The sequence below is a fragment of the Maniola jurtina genome, chromosome W (assembly GCF_905333055.1).
Source record: "Maniola jurtina chromosome W, ilManJurt1.1, whole genome shotgun sequence".
In the NCBI taxonomy this organism is placed as follows: Eukaryota; Metazoa; Arthropoda; class Insecta; order Lepidoptera; family Nymphalidae; genus Maniola; species Maniola jurtina.
Genome location: NC_060057.1, coordinates 796,889 through 820,176, shown reverse-complemented (window position 1 = coordinate 820,176; position 23,288 = coordinate 796,889). Strand labels below are relative to the sequence as shown.

The 23,288-nt window shown below is 39.9% G+C and overlaps 2 protein-coding genes across 2 annotated transcripts in view; one reads left to right on the top strand and one right to left on the bottom strand.

Annotated features, from left to right (window-relative positions):
• LOC123879874 (protein AF-10-like) overlaps positions 1 to 23,288 on the bottom strand; it is a 182,595-nt gene that overhangs the window by 47,701 nt on the left and 111,606 nt on the right. The gene's annotated exons all lie outside the window — the stretch shown is intronic.
• LOC123879887 lies at positions 19,813 to 20,634 on the top strand. Its single transcript, XM_045927773.1, has one exon. It carries the CDS (start codon positions 19,859 to 19,861, stop codon positions 20,309 to 20,311), a length of 453 nt encoding a protein of 150 aa, XP_045783729.1. The 5' UTR covers positions 19,813 to 19,858; the 3' UTR covers positions 20,312 to 20,634.

Genomic DNA, 23,288 nt, shown 5'->3' with positions numbered 1-23,288 from the left:
CCTAGAAGGAGACGGAAAATGATATAATGATGGAAAAGAGTTGTGTTTGATTTCAAAAAGTCTCTAGGAAAAAATTATGACATTTCGGAAAAACAAGATGGCGGCCGACGTGATTTTTGCAGCTCCGTTGTTTTTCAACCGATTTCGTTGAATTTTGCAATATTTAAAGAAAATAATAAACAATTACTAGGAAATGTCGAAAAAATTGAAATAACAAGATGGCGGCCGAGCTGGAGCGTTTTCAAAATTTTCATTTTTCGATCCCTAACCGCGGCGCAACTGATCCGAAACGGAGAAGTCGAGGATAATTATTTTTTCGTGTTTCGCCCACGATTATCCTGTATTTTGACAAAACGGGAGTGGTTTTTAAAAATTCAAGGTGGCGGCTGTCATGGCGGTCGTTTTGTTCAAGGTACGAAAAAACGCAATTTTAAAATTCGAATATGTCAAAGTTGGCAACATCGGAGCGGTTCGGCTTCTATCAAGCGATTGTACGTATGAACTTGAGGTATAGATTGGTGGGGAAAAATTACCCCATTTTTGGGGAAATTTTCATGATTTTTGCGAAAATGTAAAAAATCGAAATACGGACTTTTCGCAAAATCCGAGTATGAGCGATTATGTGTTTTGCTCGTACAAATGACATTTGGATATTTTTGTCGCCGAAGACTGGCAACACTGGAATTTATCAAAAAAAAGTGATTTTCGACATTGTCTTTTTTCAGGGACGATCATTTCGCGTGGGTGCGAGCGAGAGGAGAGATTGAAACGTCATCGGGAGCGGTATATCCTGTAGTTAATAGGAAAGTTGTAAAATTATCTAATTTGCTTCTGCAAAAAGAGTTGGTGGCCATTTTGTATTTTCTTCAAATTTTCCGAAATTTTGATCACGTTTTTGAGGCAGTTAGCAACATTTTGGAAAGTCGACATGTATCAATCGATTGTGTGACTCAACCAGCAGTATCGAAATATGTAAACAGTGTTGCCACATTTGGGGAGATTTCCGAGATTTTCCCCAAAAACTCCTCCTGTAAAATTTTGTATGAAATTTTTTTTTCACTGATGGTTTCGTATAGAAAACAAAAAAAAATCGAGGAAAAATTTGGAAATAGCTGATGATCGAGGATGTCGGAGACGGGTGAAGGGTCCGCTCAAGATATTGAAGATAGGTGGAGGTTGCTCGACCAAATGTCATTCATGACATCATCCAATTGCCAAAAAGCTGAAAAAAAATTCAAAATGGCGAAGAAAAGATGGCCGCCATACAAATTTCGCCGGCGTCCAGCTCGGAGGGTATAAAAGATGGAGGTGCGGTTTCGTGGCAAAAGAGGATCAGGATCCAAAGGTCTACTCGACGAATAGAAAAAAAATTCAAAATGGCGGAATTTATTTTCCCATATATTTTGTATGGCGAATATTGAATGTCTCATTCTCCTAGAAAGAGACAGAAAACGATATATTGATGTATGGGAGATGTGTTCGGGTAGGGGAGGCGAGTAGGGAAAAATTATAATATTTCAGAAAAACAAGATGGCGACCGACGTGATTTTTGTAACTCTTTTGTTTTCCGACCGATTTCGTTGAAACTCGCAATCTTTGAAGAATATAGTAAAGAATTAATAGAAAAAGTGGAAAATTTTGTGAAAACAAGATGGCCGCCGTACAAATTTCGTCGGTGTCTATCTCGGAGGTTGTAATAGATGGAAGAGTGGTTTCTTGGCAAAAGATGATCTGGATCCTAAGGTCTACTCGGTGAAACAAACTCTGCATGCTCGCGGACCACTTTAGTGGTCCGCGCACCCACGCACCCTACCCTATTATCCTCAACTACCCCGTTTTTACAAAAAAATATATGGATGTCGTTTTCAGAGTTTTCCAGGTTGCTGGTTTTGATAACGACATTCATTTTCAAATCCAAGATGGCGAACATGCACTTTTAAGAAAAATCTGATATGGGTGTCGTTTTATGGGTATTGCGGGGTGAATTGTGTATCTTCACACTAATATTATAAAGGAGAAAGTTTGTATGTGTGTGTGTGTGTGTGTGTGTGTGTGTGTGTGTGTGTGTGTGTGTGTGTATGTTTGTTACTCCTTCACGCAAAAACTACTGGACGGATTGGGCTAAAATTTAGAATAGAGATAGATTATACCCTGGGTTAGCACATAGGCTACTTTTTATCCCGGAAAATCAAAGAGATCCCACGGGAATATTAAAAAACCTACATCCACGCGAACGAAGTCGCGGGTATCAGCTAGTAATAAATAAATTTGGTTTAATATAATAAAGTTAATCTTACCACGTCACGCGAGCTGCTTTAGCAGCTCGCGCACCGAGCAAAATACTAGTTGTATATATATATATAACTGATAAAATAATGGCGGTGAATACTAATGCTAAAATTGCAACCGATTGATTTAGTCAACTTTTTATCGAATCAGGTAAAAACCCGCTCAACCATCCACTTTTCACGTTGCATCTCGCCGAGATACCCGCAATTTGAATTCGCAGTTTAATTCTAGAAAACGTACTTAGTGGGTTAGTAGTAGTGCTTTCCAGTATGTGGAAATTATGACCAAGTGCTACCGGTACGAAAAAGTTAACAAGTAATTCAATAAGTTAAATAATAAAAAATAAAAACTCCCGACTGCAGTTTGCGCTGCATATTTTTTCGGCTCTTACATTAAATCGTATAAAATCCACCACATTGATTGTTTAAAGAATTTTATATATCCATTGACACACACGCCATCAAGACGAATGACGTATCATTTATCAAAATCGGTTAAAATTGTTGAGTGGTTATGAACTGACACAAATACATACTGATCAGGAATTAATTAAAAAAAAAATAGATCTAGTATATCGGATGGTAACAATAGTTCTCAGACTACCCGCAAATTTCAACCAGAAGTTTTCAAGAAACAAGCTTTGACGCTATTAGTGTTTTTATTTGCACAAGGCTCAGTTATAGTATAAGGTTCTATAAACCTTTAAGGTTATTTTTTTTCGCGTCGTCGGTGATATTCCCGCTGCAGTCATACAGACAACACGGGGTACGTGTGGGGTACCTGTAAATTATTTTTAAGGGTACAATAATATCATTTACGACAGAATCGGTTGATGAACACTTTCAGTGTGCTCAAACCCAGTTTTGCATATAGCATGGCGATCGCAATTTGAATGTAAAATCGAATTGTTTTATGATGTTCACTTTTGAGTTTCTTGTGAAATTGATTTTCATGTGGTTATATGTTTTGGGTAAGGTCTGACGAAATCACAAACACAATCTTTATGATAAATTATTATACTTTTATTTCATATTTAAATTTATTAACTTTTACATTTGTGTCAAATAAATGTTGTTCCTCTTACGTTAGTATATTTCCGAATGTCGTCGTTTTAAAACCACTCTTACAGGTAACCTCTCCACGTTTATTAGCCACTCCCCTTTTTATCTTATCGTTATCGGCCAATCCAAATTGTACAATGAATAAACTTAGTGACTAATATACAAATCATCAAGCTCGTTTCACAAATCATCTAAGTAATAAAGATGTTTTCATCTTATATATTGATTACAAATATTATCCTTTATTATGCTACAATTCATCAACTAAAAACTATAAGAATTTTATATACAGTACGTTTATCGATCAGATGTTGAACAACTTCAGCCAATCAATGACGCCTTCTAATATGATGTTATGATTTGAGTGGCGCCAACTATGTTTTATAGATAATTAATATGGGCCAAGCTTACAGCTCGGCCATCCTGTTTTAAGCGAGTCTCATCGCTTTTAAAAAAAAATTAAAACTTAAGTAACATGTAAACTTCACAACCAAAATGACAAAGACTTAGTTCAACAAAACAAAAAAAAAATTAAGATAGTAATTAATTAAATTAATATTCTTGCTAACTTAACTAGAAGGAATATACAGTTTTATTGATACATTGGTATTGATTATGATTGCAACTTAATTTTAGAGCACTCGCAGCACCCCTTTCCATCCGATATAATTAGAAAATAGCAGATAAACTCAATTCAATTCCAAACTATTTACCCTCGCAACTTTACCTGCCAGTCTACAGTAGCACTCAAATTTAGCCTTTAATCTAAAATTCATTTTTCTGTTCTCTTCCGCTAATATTAAAATAAAAAGATGCAGACACTCTAAATTTATAAATAATTTTTCAAAAATCATAAAGATATCAAAAATTGCGAGACCAGTAGCAACTAAAGGAGGCCTCAATTTAATCAAAGAAGGTAGGTATATGCATAAAGTCCGAAGCATCAATTATAACTCACAAGCCAATATTTTACAGGAACACTCAATAGAGATTTGGGGATGAGCATGTAAAACTAATTACTAAAAACTACTTTAAAGGGTTTCAAGTATCTCAAAATAAATTGTTAAAAGTTCTGTTCCACTTCCCACTAAAGAATTATATAAGAAAACTGATGAACTATATTATATAAGTCAATTATACAAATTCAAAATATGTCTATTTGTTAGGAAAATACTATTAAAGTCCGTACATACACGCATCACTTTAAAGCTAAATCTCATAAATATGGTACACAAAACGAACATACCTATTATGCTACAATTACATAAAGCTAGGACTAATTATGGTATGTAAACTACCTAGCTCTACTACATAATGTACTTGCCGAAACTCATACTGGAGGAAAAATCTTTTACAAAGTTTAAAGTTTAATCAAACAGTGTCAAACACCATAGATATCTTAGCTAGATGTAGGTATAGTTTGTTAACGAATATAACGTGTTTTGACTTTTTATATTATTGTATAGTCACCATACCTTTAAAGATTATGTTTTCTTCTATATTTATATTTAGAATCGGGAGCGATTCTTAATATGAATATGTGTAAGTGAACTTCTTGTCCTTTTGATAAAATAAACTCTCTAAACTTAAAGTTAATCGCCGCCAGTTCTCGATTTAAATCACAAAACATTTTCATACACTTTCAACGCAATAGTTTTACGCACATATTTTCTTCTTCCCTTCTTATTGGAAAATCGCGGATTCCGAGCCTTGGCGCGTCTCTCTTCTACCGGGATACATATGTGATTGTCCTTATTTCCCTCCAGATCCAAATTTTTAATGACCCTTATCCTAGGGTTCTTTCCCTCCAGATCCAAATTTTTAATGACCCTTATCCTAGGGTCTACCTCCTTCCTCCTATAGGACTTTTTGTCCATAGCCCGTAACCTCGGGGCTTTCCTTCCTTGGGACTTTGTGTCCCTGACCCATACCTAGTTTTGGGTCTTTCTTTTCCTCATTTATTCATTTCCAACATCCTTGGATCCTGCAAACATAAAACACTTTGAGTAGACCGTTCATTTAATTTTGTTTCATAAGCATCCATCATAATACAATCCGACCTAAGAGAAGTAATTTTACTTGGTAACCTAGAAAACCTATTATCATTATTATAATTTAGTTTTCTCCAGTTCCGTACCCCTCGAAGGGTGCCTACGAGACCCTATTTTCTAAACCTCTGCTCTCCGTCCGTCTGTCCGTCTGCACGTGCGTCACGGCCTGAACCGTGAACGGCGTATCGTGAACCGTGATAGTTAGAGAGTTGAAAGGAACGTGATTACGGATGTATGAAAATCCTATGCCTGGTTGCTTCCAATTCAAACTTTTTCTTTTAATGCAGATTACGCTTCCCATATTTCTTACAATTACCTATTGTTTTTTTTTTTTTTTTTTTTTTCCTAGCAAAATCCACATTCTGAAGTACTAATGGACAATGTTAAACAAACGCCAGGGTACAGTAGTTGCGTCACTTGTGCCTCTTAACCATATAATATCTACATGCAAAAAGAATCTTTGATTTATAATTTCACATGATACTTATATATTTTATTTTAGCCATAATATGCACCATATGGCGTACTTTGTCGTTTCGAGTAACATAAGCAGAACTACCAAATTCGACCCTGGGAACGACACAGTCGCGACTCGCCGCCGAATGATACCTATTAGTTTATCATTAATTCCTTTTCATAGAGAAAAGCGATATCAACATAATAGCAGGAAAAAAAATGAAATAAATATTCCGTTCGATACATCTCTATTCTCTACGACATCAAGATCTCTATCACAAGCTGATCGATCATAAAGATTAGAAGAAAGTAGGTACCTTATACATTATTTTATATGTTAACCGTAATGACCCGCATCTGTTCGATTTTCCTTTATTCGTTTCGTAAAAGATTCGTCCTCGTACGTCCATCATCATCATCATCGTCATCTACATCGTCATCATCATAAGGTCACTGTTGAACATAAACCTTCCCTAGTAAGCACCACACGTACTGTCCTCAGCCTTCCTCATTCAACCCCTGGTTCCTATTGATACAAACCACTAAACCCCCCCCCATCAAATGTGTACCTATCTACATCCATCCATCATACCCAAATGCCGTGCTGGTTGATGTGACGAGCGACAAAGTGTTAACCTCTTCAATACCTCATGGAACTGTAGGAATAGCCATGGAAGACCTCCAAACCGAACGTTGATATTTTGTGTAAGTGGTCCCACGAGTCAAAAAAAAATATTCTTGTCCATAAAGGAACAAGCCACGATATAGATTCTTCTATCGGAACTTAAATATTCCAATCACTGCATGTATTCCAACTAATCAGTTTGCTACTGTATATTTGAAGTTGATAATAAATAAAAATGTTAGCTTAATTAAATTCCTATGATAATTCGATTTTTGGTGCATCAACCAGCTTCACCTATTATGTAAAATTAAATATATATATTTTTTTTAAATTACCGGCTGTACATTTTAAACTAACCTAATCAAAATATACTTTCTTACTAATAACTTAATCTTAAAAATTTTCCAGAGGATCCTTCCGCCTCAAATTAACTCAATGATAAAAATGAACAGGAAACTTTAAATGTTGTAAAATCCAGCCAATGCTTCGTACCTTGCCTTATTAATCCAATAGGTACTTCTTTGGATTTTGTCAAAACAAAATACTTTTACTTGTTGAGTGTATAATAAATAAATAATGTAATAAATCAATTAACTGTTAAAGCTAATAACTTTTACAGAAAGCGAACCTCATGATATCTCTTATGAGTTTTAAGCGTAAAATTACCACGCCGAAAACAAAACATGAGCTGACAGTATTCTTATTTGATATACATAATCCAGTAATACTATATCTATCTACATAATTCGTAAATATGTATGTATAGTTTGTAAGTTACTATTTCACTTTATGCTGTTTCAATGCTTTAAGTTATTATTTTTATCTTTGTCTCATTTTTTTAGTTTAGCCTCATTCTATTTTTAAACTTACTATTTCGCTATAATATTTACAAGTAACCTCATCGAAGACTACACGGTCTTCTGATAACCCAACAAGCATTTATCCAACAGCTATCGCTTTCACCCGAACGGAGGTTCCCTGAAATATACTGAGATAACAATACCTAGTTGACACATGGATGTACAAGAGCGGCAACAAGCTATGACCCCCTCTAGTCATAACTATATCTTTATGATTGTAACATTTCAAACAGTGAAAGTATGTATAAACGATTTCGTCCATAGGACATGCGCTCTAAAGAATGTTAATATAATTATCAGCAACTAAAAGCTTGAAGAAACTAATAGGTACAACTTGTCTTTGAAGTATGAAAATATGCACATTTATCAAGTATACCAGTTCATCAAACATTAAAGTACGCATTTATAAAATGATAACTCACTTATTAATCAAGATAACTACCTGTTTATCAAACCTACCCTACCAAATATAAATAACTACTCACCAAATGTAATACTTTATAACTTAAGTAAAAATATGAAACAAATGTGCATCAACCACATACATACACTCTTCAAATTCATCCATTTATCAAAATGTTATATAATATAACCATTCACCAAATCCATTATATACTTTGTTCATTAAATAGCTTAGTCAAACTTTACTCCACTTGCCACGATTGCAAATTTTCCAAAATAGTCAGCCGCAAACATTGCAGCTCATCTCACTTGATAATGCATCCCTCCCTCAGAAAAACAGGCATTAGGAATGTCTTTCCAAGACGCGCGAGAGACAGCCACCGTGGCTTTTCGCGAGATTTAATCCAAATTGAACTAATGCCTAAATAAATGTTTTAATTAGAGGGCGATTGCTTTTGCAACCTCTAACCGTCCAATCAAACACCGAAAGTATTCAATAATCCGAGACGTAAATAAAAAACCCGTCAGAACACCGTATTTATAAAAACAGAGACAAGAAAAAGATTCCTCCTCGCAATGAGATCGCGTGACATCCAACAAGTGAATTATCGACTTTATTACACAACTTATCCTCAACATGTTTTACATCATTTCCTACAATTGAAATCTTTCTATTTTAAATACCCTAACTACAACTTCATAATCCAACCAAAAATCACACTAGATTTATCCCTCGGTCCCACATCTTTAATGCTTTTTTTTTCTGTTTCGGTAACTAAAACAAAAAAAAATATATATATACTCATGTTATAAAACGTTGTCAAAGCTTTCCTGAACGCGCTAAATAAGCAAAAACATAAAATCAGGCGAAATGCCAGACCAGCCGAAAAACCTTCAATGCTTAATCAGCCTAAAAAAAAAAATTATGATCACTATTCATATTATCATGAGATACTACCGGCGCTCCTAAGCGAAATTTATAAGGCACCGCATTTCGATTTTATCAAACAGACTGATCAATTTCGAGAGCACAACAAACGTGGTTTCCTGAGAGTTTCGTTAACTAAATGCATATCGAAACTGAACTATCGCGAAGCGAGTCAAGCGAGCGTGAAAATTTTTTTAAATATATTTCTGGGATAATGTCATGCCACAAACGCGAGCGTAGTGCAAAGATATTTGCCTAAAATTTCTTTCGTACAACAAAGAAAATAGTATTTTGGTAGTAGGTACTTATAATCGCGCCCTGCCCTAAGGGCAGTACTGTAGGTATATTACCATTAAAAAAAAACTTACTCTAATTTTAATAGAACATTTGCCAGGAATTTAACCCGCCAAGCGATGTTAATCCAATAAAAACAAAATCATATTGCATTTAAATGCGGCAGTACACAGTTAATTGCGTGAATACAGGTAAACAAAAAAAAAAAACCCCGCTGCCCATATACTATACCTACCTGCTACTCGTAGTACTCAAATTATTGTGCCAGTATTAAAAGTAAATTAGCTGTTATCTAGCGTGGTAGACTACGGCCTAAACCCTTCTCATTCTGTGAGGAGACACTTGTTGCTCAGTAGTGGGCCGGCCATGGGTTGTTCATGGTGAGCTGTTATCAGCAAAGTTATGTTTGAAACTCAAACATTACGCGTTTCAAGTGGTAAAAATAGATAAATGAAAACATTTCTCCTCACTTTTGTAAAAAAAAACACTTATTTATGCACCCCGTATTTAAAACTATCTGACTACCTACCTACCATAATTTTAAATTTAGTTAAAGAATAACCAGATAAGATAAACCTACTTTTACACCCATTTTAGGATTTATATTTCTCAAAATGCTCAATTTATTAACCCTGGTCACTATTACTTTATTACAACGGATCACCTTCATTTTTATCAATTAACATTTTATATCCCCAATCACTCAGTAACCATTACAAGTAGAGGCGGATTATTTCACTGGCAGGCGTAAAACGAAAAGCTATTTCATGTAACTTTTTCTACCTTATCCCAAAGCGGTTTACAAAAAATAATAATTTCACAAAACAACATTCAAGATGCCCAATGAGTGCTGTGTGATAATATCGCGTCACTGTGTGCTAGAAAAAGGAAAACATCTATCTATACAATGAATGCAGCAAACGATTGAACCTAAATCCAGAAATTCACCTTCCGTAAAACAAAACCACTAGGTATGTGAAAATAAATCCCTATCGTAACTCTTAACCAAACTAATTCGGCACACGATTACAAGTGTGAAGCTTGAAATACCACGTTCCGTGAGATATTCACCTGTGAAATCATTTAATGAGAAATAAAACCCCGGCAGGACATAGTAGATACATCCTGAAAACTATTTAAAAGTAACAATAACGCCCATCATTAAGTAAACCACACTTTTTATATTGTTTAACACTATGTTCACTATCTATTCCATTGTACCCACGATACAGGATAACCTAGTGCGGGTACCACCAGAAACAGGAAAATTGTACAAGACTGTATTTTGTAAATAAACATTTTTCATTTTTCATTGTAAAATAAGCCTTCTAAATACCTCAATGTTATTTAAACCACAATTTGAAGGTCGATCGCATTTGTATAACCAATATACAAGATGAATTATAAACATGTGGGTAATTCTAGGTATCATAACGTTATATAATTTCCATTCCAACTCGGAGCAAAGCTTTTTAACAAAATGATAACTAAATGTAGAACAAACAAAACGAAAACCCACACAAATAAAAATAAAAAAAAAATTACCATTAATAGCTATCAATAAAGATAAAATCATGGAAAGATCCTACCCGTTTATCCAGAAATCCTTTGATGCCATGACTAGGTACTTTGATATATTGAGGCCCAAATATTGGCCTTGTGCTCCAAAATGTCTGTGGTCTACTAGACCTCCACTTCTTTCTCGTTCCTCTGTATATTTCCACTTGTTTCTCTGAGTCGTGAGCGTGACAAGAAAATATTATATTTTCTTGATATCCCACTTCTGACCTTTTGGGTAAGGTCTGACGAAATCACAAACACAATCTTTATGATAAATTATTATACTTTTATTTCATATTTAAATTTATTAACTTTTACATTTGTGTCAAATAAATGTTGTTCCTCTTACGTTAGTATATTTCCGAATGTCGTCGTTTTAAAACCACTCTTACAGGTAACCTCTCCACGTTTATTAGCCACTCCCCTTTTTATCTTATCGTTATCGGCCAATCCAAATTGTACAATGAATAAACTTAGTGACTAATATACAAATCATCAAGCTCGTTTCACAAATCATCTAAGTAATAAAGATGTTTTCATCTTATATATTGATTACAAATATTATCCTTTATTATGCTACAATTCATCAACTAAAAACTATAAGAATTTTATATACAGTACGTTTATCGATCAGATGTTGAACAACTTCAGCCAATCAATGACGCCTTCTAATATGATGTTATGATTTGAGTGGCGCCAACTATGTTTTATAGATAATTAATATGGGCCAAGCTTACATATGATTGTTATGTAATATGAATATAGATCTTCATAATTGGGGCAGACGTACTTTATAAATCGACTGGGAGCTACTTGTAGTCAAACAATAATATTGTGTTTATCTTTCTTTTCTCGGAATTTTTGGTGAGTTCGTGAAGTGCAAACGTCATCGCCTACGATGGTCACCACTGATGCTTTGCTGTGTGCTGTGTGCCTGATGCCGAGCGCGTCACTGCGAGGCACCACATCGTGGCGCGCTAACGATGCAGGGTTGCAGCCAATGGGTATCTATAAGCCGCCGCATTGTTGCCTATTTGGGGTGACATAAGCGCTGTTAAGCGTTTATGCTGTATGGTATGACTGTTCTTTTATTTTTACTAAAAGTTAGTGTTTATGAAGTCTGTACGTGTTGTAACTTGTAGTTTAAATCACATTCTTTGAATGATTGAGAGCATAGTAAGTAGATCTTACTCACGGCTTTGGAACTGTCTCGTATAATATACAAGCCAGTGGCACAGCGTATGAGTAAATACAAATAGGTAGTGTAATGTAGGCAGAATTGGGCACTTGGAGGAAACGTAATAATAACTATTACCAGTTAGATATCCTTATGATTTTGATAACGCTTTTGTCATTTTAGAAAAAAAAGTAGTGCTTGTAGGCAGCATGTATGTTACGTACTTTTGCCAACAAGCTTTCAATCGAGTCAATTTCATCATTCTACCTTAAGATTGTCGGTCCAATCATAATGTAAGTAGAAAGTTCAAGTGGCACTTTTAATTATAACCATGATTTAGCTTTGTGCCGTTCATTTTTAGTCAGGTGGACCGGACGTACCGTAAGAATTTTCACTAAGCCGACTAGACTGACGTTTTACATAATATCTTGAGTTCAGTTGGTGTTAGTATGCCTGCCTGGTTATGTAGCTTACATAGTAGGGAATAGGAATGGAATAGAAAACTGTTATTTGACTGATGATCCTGTATTACCTAAATTCAATCGTGAACTGTTTTCGGAATTACATAGATGCCGAAGTGAAGACAGTAGCCAAGTCTTACTTTCTGCAGCCAAGTCTTACTTTCTGCAGCCAAGTCTTACTTTCTGCAGCCAAGTCTTACTTTCTGCAGCCAAGTCTTACTTTCTGCAGCCAAGTCTTACTTTCTGCAGCCAGGTCTTACTTTCTGCAGCCAGGTCTTACTTTCTGCAGCCAGGTCTTACTTTCTGCAGCCAGGTCTTACTTTCTGCAGCCAGGTCTTACTTTCTGCAGCCAGGTCTTACTTTCTGCAGCCAAGTTTTACTTTCGGTAGCCAAGTCTTACTTTCGGTAGCCAAGTCTTACTTTCGGTAGCCAAGTTTTACTTTCGGTAGCCAAGTTTTACTTTCGGTAGCCAAGTTTTACTTTCGGTAGCCAAGTTTTACTTTCGGTAGCCAAGTTTTACTTTCGGTAGCCAAGTTTTACTTTCGGTAGCCAAGTTTTACTTTCGGTAGCCAAGTTTTACTTTCGGTAGCCAAGTTTTACTTTCAATAGCCAAGTTTTACTTTCGGTAGCCAATTTTTACTTTCGAAAGCCAAGTTTTACTTTCGATAGGAGTACTTTCATCTCGTTGCTCGTTGAGAGATCTCCCTGCAAGGATTTAAGTGAGATTCCTTTTCAAGTCAGAGTAATAGCATTCACAGCTTCACGAGAAGCTATTTACAAGCTATTTTCCTTTCTACAAGCCAGTCTGTTGACGGTTTTTCTTTCAAAAATGTCTCTAAAGTAAAACGTGGAAAAACAGTACAACTGAAAACGATAATAATTTATAAATTAAATAATGTTCTTTTGTTTCGTCTTGGTTTTAAAGTAGATAAGATTGCAGTTTAGATCACAGACCAATGGCATTGGATTAGAATTTTGTAGAGTTCATACTGACCACATTTTGTAAGACAGCGAAAGGATATCGCTCATCAGTAGTGTAGGTACAATTTGATTATTACAGATGCTTTTGCAAAATTTGTTATTAGCCGAAAACGATCAGTTTCCTAGAATAATATACATAATTTGCCTTATTTAGACATCCTAGTAAACTTATAAAGTGAGCATAAGAATGCTTTTACTAGTAGACGTTTTAGAGTTTCCGAGTGTCGACTGATTAATAGTTAGGTATGTTTTGACCTCCATGATACTACCACGAGTCAAGTGCCTAGTCAAGCCAATCCAAGCACTAACCAGACCATGTTAAACACGTTGTGCCACAGGTCCTAGCGAAACTGCGAATAAAATGATTGGACAAACTGTTAACTGATATTATTTGGACTACTGACAATACTCTCAATGAATGTGATATCCATAATTTGGTATTTACCTAGGTCACGATGCCATGTTACTATTAATGTAAAATTAGCGAACTCGGGATGGTTATGCGTAACAAGGCAAATGCTCGGTAAAGGATAGCAAGCGATAGGTGACAAAATTAATATTTCATTTAATTATAACGAAGGAATTTAGTTATTTAGTGGCAAGTTCCCACAAGCATTGCGATAGAAGTAAACACTGATAGCATTTACTCAGGTTCATTTTCGTAACCAAGCTGGTAGGCATTAAGAGAACTCGAAGTGTTAAGGGGTTTCGAGGCTACGAAGCTTGTACATGCCTGAGCAGACTCTTTAAAGCCATATCACAGCGCCTACGGCTCTTATATCCAACAGTGCTAACTGTTCCGATAAATAACTTGAAACCGAAGACCTTGTTGAGCTATTGTCTACCAGAAAGCTAACCAAGCATTTTCCCATTGCGGGAGCAATTCATTGTTTCAGGACGGCCGAATGTAACGCCACGCCGCCTCAGCCAATCGCAACGCGCCAACGCCAACCAGACTATCCGAGTCAAGCCAAGCTGGCCAATCACCGCCTGTTACAGCCGATAACCGCCAAGACGGCCAATCATAGCCTACTGCCGCCATGACAGCCAATCAGCGCCATTGACAGCCGAACGCAACTCCGCCACCACTGCCGAATCCCTTCGGTGGGGATAACGCCATATAAAGCTATGCGAGCTCATTTTTAGGATTATTGTTCTATCGTACGCATTGTAAGCTGAAACTATGTCCATTTGTGTAAACAAGTGTAAATTATATAAATAGTAACAAAGTAACAATAGTAATAAAGCAATGAGTGATTTGATTAGTGTGTTTAGTGAAGTGATATAATAAATTTGGGCGATTATACTGATTTGCTCTTTTTATTTAAACCCACTGTTTCATCATTTTAATATTAATACATTGACCTCTGACGTTATCAGAGACTGTGACTGCTTTTCTGTTTTTGGCTACTCTTTCATTCCAGTTCTCGCTAACATTCTGCTCGTACTTTCATTCTTCATACTAGATCTTTCTTTCATGCGTCTTCTTTCACTCGATGGGTGGGTTCCCTTCCTATCCATCTTTCTACTTTCGGGGGTGTTTTCTTTTCTTTTATTTTTATTTTATTTCTTTATTACACAAATCTAATTACATTCTTATATCTATTTACATCTATTTATATATACTATTATTTATATATACTATTTTATGATGAATAATTAACAATACGATATTGGGGACAGAGCGGATCTAATTTTTACACATGTTGGTTACTATATTCAATAATATACAAGAAACACTGTGTCTACATTAGTCCGCTCTGTTCCCAATCAGGTTACTGTTTCGCTTATTTACTTCTATGCATATATCTTTACAATATTTAAAGAAAACATCCCTTTTTTGGCATTGCAGTCACCCGCGACTATCCATTTTTGTGCTCCTAACTCAAGCCGGATTCTGCGGAGGTGCGCCAGGTAGAGGTCCATCTCTAGGTCAGGCTCGAAGTAGAGCGATACCAGGGCTATCTCCCAGGCGCTGGTTCGGATCCCCACCACCGCGATGTTGTTCGTGGTGAGTTTTGGGTACTGTATGACGTGGAGGTCCGCATTGAAAACAATTACTGCAGCCTTAACCGTACCCTCCCCGTTGTCAACGTTCTGGTAGACCCTGATCCCGCTCCGACCCGAGACCCTGCCTTCTCTACCAACATATGGCTCCTGTACTAGCGCTATGTGCGCTCCGCATTTCCCCGACTCGAGTAGCAGCTCTGTGAACGCCAATTTCTTTCTCTGAAGATTCGCCTGGAGGAGATGAAGTGCCACCGTATCCACATGCGCAACCTTAGCAATACGCCACTGTGGAGCGGGCCAGTTCGTCCCATCTCCGCCTAATCGGGCAGTCGCTGCTGAAAGCGTTGTGCTCTCTATTATCGAGCTTCGCTCTCAAGCAGTTCCTGCACGAGGGCGGGGTGGCCGCGGCCCACTCCGCACACTTGGTCTTAAGGTGCGGTCCTCCACAGTGGCTGCACCCATCCTCAGTTTCCTTACAAAATTTCTTACTGTGGCCGTAGCCCAGGCATCTCGAGCACTGGATCAGTGGAGACTGGTCCTCCGCTCTGACCCTCTGGAGATCTATGTGGACATTGCCCTTTACCGTGATCCGTCTCCAGATGGCAGGCGAGGCGCTCAGTACCACATCGGCCATGTGCGGATTGCGGGTTCTTTTTCTGTACTTGACTGAGATCCGGTCGTCCCCGTCGTTGAGGTTTCCAAAGAGTTCCCTATTCTGGTTCCTCAAGGCTTTTGTTATGTCCTCATCAGTGTTTACAGTTAGGACTCCCTTGAGGACCAGAAGCGGGTCCCTATTTTTCACCTCCTCGACGGTGAGATCGGTTCCCTTCACCCTCAGTCTTTCCTTTACCTTGTCTCTGTCTTCCTTCTTTTCAAAACTCATTATGATCTTCCTATTCTTCGCCTTTCTCACCCTATCAACTCTGATCCATTCTTCTTTAGCGTCAACTGCTTCCCTTATTTTATCAAGTACTTTTTCACCCGTTATTCCTTCGTCCTCCGTAGTTACGGCTATAGAGTGGAGGGCTGTTTGCCTAGGTGGTGATTTTGTAGACTGTCTTGCCACTGCACTAGCATATGAGATCTTCTCCGTATTTTCTTGGCTAGTCCGCAGTGCCTCTTTCAGCCTGTCCATTTTTTCGGTATTTTCGGCAAGTTTCTTGCTATGCTCTTCCAACATCTTCTTAAGAGCTGCAGTTTCAGACTCAATGACTCTCCCCACCTCCCTCTCCCGCTCAGAGCGGGAGAACGATGAAGGAGGAGTCACTGGGTCATTTGCCTCTATAGTTGGCTTAGCCGCACTAATGGGTGGGGTTGTCTCGTGGTCCGCTTCTGCCTCTTTGACCAGACGGTAAAGTCTGTCCACTTGGTTTGTAACTTCTTCTTTTATTTCTTTTTTTATGTTTTTAGAAAGAGCCATGGCGTTCTTAACTTTCACGAGGCATGTTCTAGCCTCGACCACTCTTGGGTTCCGTACGATGTTTTTGGGGCCCGGAGGGTTGTCAATCTTGAAAGCGATTGGCCTTTTTTGGGCGGGTGGGCTGGTTTTCTGTGTCGGCTCATTAGCTGTTTTCTTGAGCGAAGAGATGGACTTTTGTTTGTCTTCCAGTCTCGCTTCCCATTCGCCTACGCTTTTCCTTATACTGGATTGCGAAGAAGATCCAGCCTCCTCCAGTGGCTTCGGCGGGTTCCTTTCGGGTGATTTTGTCATTGACGCGTTCTTGGTCGGGGTGCGTATTCCCAACATCTTTACAACTGGTATAATATCCGCTAGTACAACGTCAACGGGGTAGTGTAAAGGTACCCCAGTCAATGTATATAAATGTATAAAATTAATAATTAAATATTTAATAGTCGCAACCAAGTATCTAATAATTATTTTACAAGAATATTGTTGGGTGTATAAGGCCCAAAAGTCAAAACTTATAACTAAAAACGAAAATAAAATAAAATGAATTTAACAAAGTAAATTGGGCAGTGTATAGGCTGCCCAATTGTCAAAAGCGTGCTAGCTAGAAGTAAAGTAACTTATTTTATTTATTATTCTAATTAACTAGTCTTAACTAGACTAAAGTCCGCGACTCTACCACGGCTCTACCTCGACTCAAGGTAGAGTCGCCCCACCAGGTCCGAAATGTGGGCCTCGCCACGAGCTGGTCAAGGGTGGAAACCGCAGCTCGCTGCGATCAGTAGTTCCCGAGATATCGCCACTTGAATATTTTCAAGATGGCGGTCTAAGTTTCAGCCTATGTCTAGACCGATTTTATAAAGTTTATATCTCGGGAACTACTGGGCGCAGAAAACTGTGCGACGGCTCGTTTTACTCGTCTTTTCGAGGCACATGTGCTCCCGGTCTCAATTTTGATGCTGTGGGGACGACACTAACCGTCATCTAAGGCCTATGCACGCGGTAGGTCCCGCCACGACAATATGCACACAAAAAACCACGACCCTGCACTGCTTTCCTAAACGAAGTTATCGAAGTTTAAAATTTTTCAAGATGGCCGCCAATATGGCCGCCACTTTGGGCCAAAACTCTAACTTCGTCGCTGTTTGGTCAAAACAGCCCGAGTTTGGGCTCGTTGGATAGGTCTTGAAGAGCCCTATCCAACTATGTTATTTGATTAGTTTAAAAATCAACCCCCGATTTTTGGGGGTTGAAAAACCGCTTATTTTTTAGATAATTACAATTTTAAAATACTTGCAGTGTCGCTAATTTTTTGGTACAATTTTGTATGGCTTAATCTTGCTAAAAACTAATTTTTACGGTGTATTGCAGAGTTATTGCATCGTTTTTTGGGAGTGTCGTGAGAACCCCGAATTTTTAAAAATTTAATATCTAAAAAACTATTAGGCCGAAAATTTTGAAATTTAAAATGTATGTACAACTAGTTGAGATCTACAGATTCTAATAAAAATAAATAGGGGTTCTCGATCTATATTTTTTAAAATAAAATTTTGAAATTTTGAAATTTTTAAAATTTTCAATAACTCTGCGAATACTTAACCGATTTTTAAAATCTAAGTGTCGCCGTGCGGGGCTTGATTTCTTCTTTTAAATGCAGCCTCCCGGAGCAACCCAAGTCGTCTCGATCCTGGACCACGTGGCCACGTGGTCGGTGGTTTTTCCTGTATTTCCCCCACTTAGCGGTGCAGGAAAAATCCAGCAAAGGTGTCGCCTTGTAGGGCTCCGTGAGGCTCGTCGACTCCAGCAACAAAAAAGGTATGTCGTCGATCTGGTTTTTGCGGCGCACGCCGTTTTAGTTCGAAAATTTTCAAACTTTTAGGTTTTTTGGCCACTGCCCGTCCAATTTTCAACTTATTTCTTTGCACTTTCCGCCAAATTGAAGGCCTAAACGAGGCGCAACTTTTGATGCATAACACTTCACAATCTGATAAGAAAAAAACCACTTTTTCTATTTTCCAAAGATTAAAACTTTGCGGAGCGGGCGTTGGAGCACTTAAAACGCGCGCGATTCCTGCTGTGGGCAACGGCGGCACTGGGTTAGGTTAGGTTAGGTTAGGTTAGGTTAGGTTAGGTTAGGTTAGGTTAGGTTAGGTTAGGTTGTATTGTTCAACACCTGGAGGAGACAGGACCGGGTCTCAGCGACCATCAGTTCGGCTTCCGCCGGGGCCGTTCCACCATTGACGCAGTCGCACGGGTGAAGGCCCTAACGGATGACGCAGTTTCTCGGGGTGAGGTAGTCTTGGCGGTGTCTCTTGACATCGCTAACGCTTTTAACACCTTGCCTTGGAACAGCATCAGGGAGGCGCTGAGATACCATGCGATGCCGGCATATCTCAGACAAATCGTGGAGGCCTATCTCTCGGGCCGGGCTATTGTCTATCCGGCACACGGTGGAGAATGGGTACGGCGAGAAGTGTCGTGCGGTGTTCCACAGGGTTCGGTTCTTGGGCCTCTCCTGTGGAACATCGGCTATGATTGGGTACTGCGGGGGACCAACATGCGGGGTGTCGATGTGACGTGCTACGCAGATGACACTCTCGTGACAGCTCGAGGCAGCAATTTCAGGGAAGCGCGCGTCTTGGCGACGGCTGGAGTGGCCCAAGTTGTAGCGCGTATCCGGCGGCTGGGACTTCAAGTAGCCCTCAATAAGTCTGAGGCTCTGTGCTTTCATGGGCCAAGGAGAGCACTTCCAGCGGGCGAATATCTGGTAGTGGGCGGAGTTTCCATCGCTGTCGAGTCGACGATGAAGTACCTAGGACTCGTTCTCGACAGTCGATGGAAATTTGAGGAGCATTTCCGGCGCCTGGCCCCCAAACTAATTGGGGCTGCCGGGGCGCTGGGACGGCTTCTTCCAAACGTGGGTGGGCCAAGTACCAGTTGCCGCCGCCTGTATACGGGAGTAGTGCGGTCGATGGCTCTCTACGGGGCACCTATCTGGGCGGATGCTCTGAACTCCTGCATTCGGACCCTGCTGCGAAAGCCGCAGCGAGTCATGGCGGTCAGAGTCATCAGAGGTTACCGCACCATTTCCTGTGAGGCAGCCTGTGCTTTGGCAGGGACTCCTCCATGGGACCTGGATGCGGAGATGCTGGCAGACATGCACCAGCGAAGGGTGGATGCCCGATTGAGGGGCGAGTACCCTACCTACACTGAAATCGCTGGGTGGCGGCGAAATGCGCAGGTCGAGCTCCTCCACCAATGGTCGGCAAGGCTCGAATCACCCAGCGCAGGTCATATGACAGTGGCGGCGATCCAGCCCGTTCTACAACGGTGGGTGGAGAGAGGGCATGGAGTACTCACCTTTCATCTTGTGCAGGTCCTTTCGGGGCACGGCTGCTTCGGAAGGTACCTGTGCAGGATCGCTGGTAGAGAGCCTACTGAGGAGTGCCATGAGTGTGGCAGTGCCATGGATACGGCGCAGCACACTTTGGCAGAGTGCCCAGCATGGGATGAGTCGCGAGAGACGCTCGTGACAGCAGTGGGGCAAGACCTCTCCCTGCCAGCCGTAGTCAGAGCCATGGCGAACAGCGATAGGTCTTGGAAAGCGGTAGAGTCCTTCTGCGAGGAGGTAATGTCGCAGAAGGAGGCGGCGGAGCGCATGAAAGAAGATGATTTGAGCTCTCATGCCATCCGTCGTAGGAGGGTTGGGCGTAGGCGAGTCGCCCACGACCGCCGCCTACCCCCTTGAGAGGGGCTCTCGGGCGATGGACACGGGGAGTCTATCGCCCGAAAAGAAACCAGTCCCCGAGTCGGGAGGCGCACTATTGTGTTCCTAGTGTGCCTCAGACGGTGGGTAGGGACTATATTGGTCCCCCGAGGAGAGTCCTTAGTAGGCGCCGCTGGCCAGGTTGCGCGAACGTGTTTGGCCCCGTAACCTGACCATCAGGCGATGCGTGGAACGCCGTGGGGTTTTAGTCGGTAAAAGTCCGACATAACCTCCGTGCCTCCCCGGGCGCGGTGGTATCCATGAGGATTTCCCCACGATAAAAAAAAAAAAAAAAAAAAAAAAAAGGTTAGGTTAGGTTAGGTTAGGTTAGGTTCAAAGTTAGACCGTATTTATTACTTTGGCTAACTTTGAACCGCTATTATGAATAATATCCGGATAAAGTGATTAATTTATTACATTGTCTAGTCAATTTTGATATTATACATAATGACCAGTCATTATGTATAATAGCTATTTAATCACTATGACTGTAACATATATACAAATAAAATACTACCATGCAGAATAAATATACACCTTACTAAATTAAAAAGAAAAGAAAGGGAGAGGAAGACCTAAAGGATACATCTAGGTACTACATATATATATATATATATATATATATAATATTATTATTATTATTAAAGCTTTATTTTCCACACACTAATTAGCACCTATTACATTTTTTATTTTTACAATATTTTAACAATCTTGGCGTGCGGCCCCCTGCGGGTAAAAGCCTCCCCCATCCTTTTCCAGGCCTCTCTGTCGATTGCGGTTTCCATCCATTTTCTTCCTGCGACACCTATAATTTCGTCTTCCCACTTTTTCCTCTGCCTTCCTACACTCCTTTTGCCTGTAGGGCCCTGCCATTTTGTTGTTAAATAAGTCCACCTTTTGTCCTTATACCTTGATATATGTCCTGCCCATTTCCACTTTTGTTCCAGGGCATACTGAAGAGCATCTATTATCTGAGTTTTCTTGCGGATGTCTATGTTTCTAGTTTTTTGTATTCTTCTCAGCTTCAATATGCTTCTTTCCATGGCGTGTTGACAGGACATGTCGGATCGAGCCGAGGATTGTTTAAGAATTGATGAAGGCAGGCGAAGATCCTTAGGGTCTGCTTCGATCACTAGGCGATCTTCAGACGTGTTAAGAACAATACTTCCGTTTACTGCATGTCACAACTACCAGCGTAACTAGGTAAACCTAACCTAACCTACCTAGACCGGCTCCTCCACCCCTTACACCGGTCCCAAACCAACCATCTAACCTAACCACCACAATAACAACTCGTTTAACCAACAGTACCACTTTAGGTAACCACTACTCTAAAACCTACAGTACGACAGACTATTCCTACTGAGAAGTGTCCTCGGCAACAACCGGACGAATAATGCCTCGCTACGCACAGCGTGTCTGATTTTATAGTCCAACGACGACAGTGGGGAGATGACGTAATGCTCAGTGAGCAAAGTATTGACAGCTAAAAGTCGGTACCGCCGACACGGCCATTCTGACCTGCGTACGTCCTCGTACGCTAAATGTCACAAAGCATGTGAGGACAAAACCATAACCACAAAGTCACTATACCGCTCGTCTATCCTGACTAGCAGTTAACTGTCAATGAACATCTTTCTCATTCTAAACCTGGACATCAATGTCCCCTCAACCACTCAACACTAGTGGACCGGACATCAGCGTCCCCTCAGTCAGTAAACCTCCGTAAACCAGAAACATTACAATAATTAACGTACAATGCTATTGGTTATGATTCTGACCATCACGGCTTTTTCTAGGGCTCTTTGGCTTGGCTAATTCATCACATCTCAACACTTAGGAAGTTGACACAACCAACCTAGGTTAAGAAATCACTTTCAACTGATCATCTGTCTAAAAAATAGGCTAACACTGCGAGAAGAACCAAAACCTAATTACAAGAACTCATCTACTGACATGTCGCGACGCGAAAGTTAGTTGAACCGATTCTAAACTACAGTTCATATGATTAGAGCGCAATTGTTATTGCAACTCTTAATCAATCATTATTCAAAACGAATTTACCACTGGTTCGGAATGCCACAACCTAGCGAGAAGAACCAGCAAGAAACTCGGTGGCGTCTAACTGAGTAATTAATTTCTTGGCATCTAACTGAACTTAAAAACAAAATTTTTTTTTTTTTTTTTTTTTTGGTTGTTGTTAAGGGTATGTGGTTAACTGTAACTGTGCGGTGTCTATGACAGTAAAACTCTTTTAACATCGTCGCGTCACGGCCATTCTGACGCGCGACCGTCCTCGGGAGCTAGCTGGTGACCGGTCCGTCCCCACCGTCCCTGATTCATGGATTGTCCGATATTGCTCGTGCGCGTTCGTGCTCGCCTTCGTAAATCAGCGCCGACATGGCCATTCTGACCACAGGTCGCCCTCGACCTGCCAAAGAAAAAAAAAAGAACACAGTACCGTTGTACGAAACAGATTACGCACGGAAGCCCTCATCCTCGTTGGACACGACTAATAGTGAAAGTAAGGAGGCCCCTGTCCTCAACTTACGTCACAAAACACAAAAGTAAGGAGGCCCCTGTCCTCAACTTACGTCACAAAACACAAAAGTAAGGAGGCCCCTGTCCTCAACTTACGACACAAAACACAAAAGTAAGGAGGCCCCTGTCCTCAACTTACAAAACACAGAAGTAAGGAGGCCCCTGTCCTCAACTTACGTCACACACACAAACGTCACAAAACACAGAAGTAAGGAGGCCCCTGTCCTCAACTTACGTCACACACACAAACGTCACAAAACACAAAAGTAAGGAGGCCCCTGTCCTCAACTTACGTCACACACACAAAGCGGCAATATTAAGATTTTGAAAAAGTGCAGATTACCTGTAGCTTTCACCTCCTGGACTTGAATCAGATGTCCTTGTCTTTGTCACCATTAACCACTCGTTTCCAGATATT

Bases quoted from the DNA above. Each gene is read 5' to 3' on its own strand.
- LOC123879887 (XM_045927773.1), top strand. From the start codon at position 19,859: ATGACAGTGGCGGCGATCCAGCCCGTTCTACAACGGTGGGTGGAGAGA.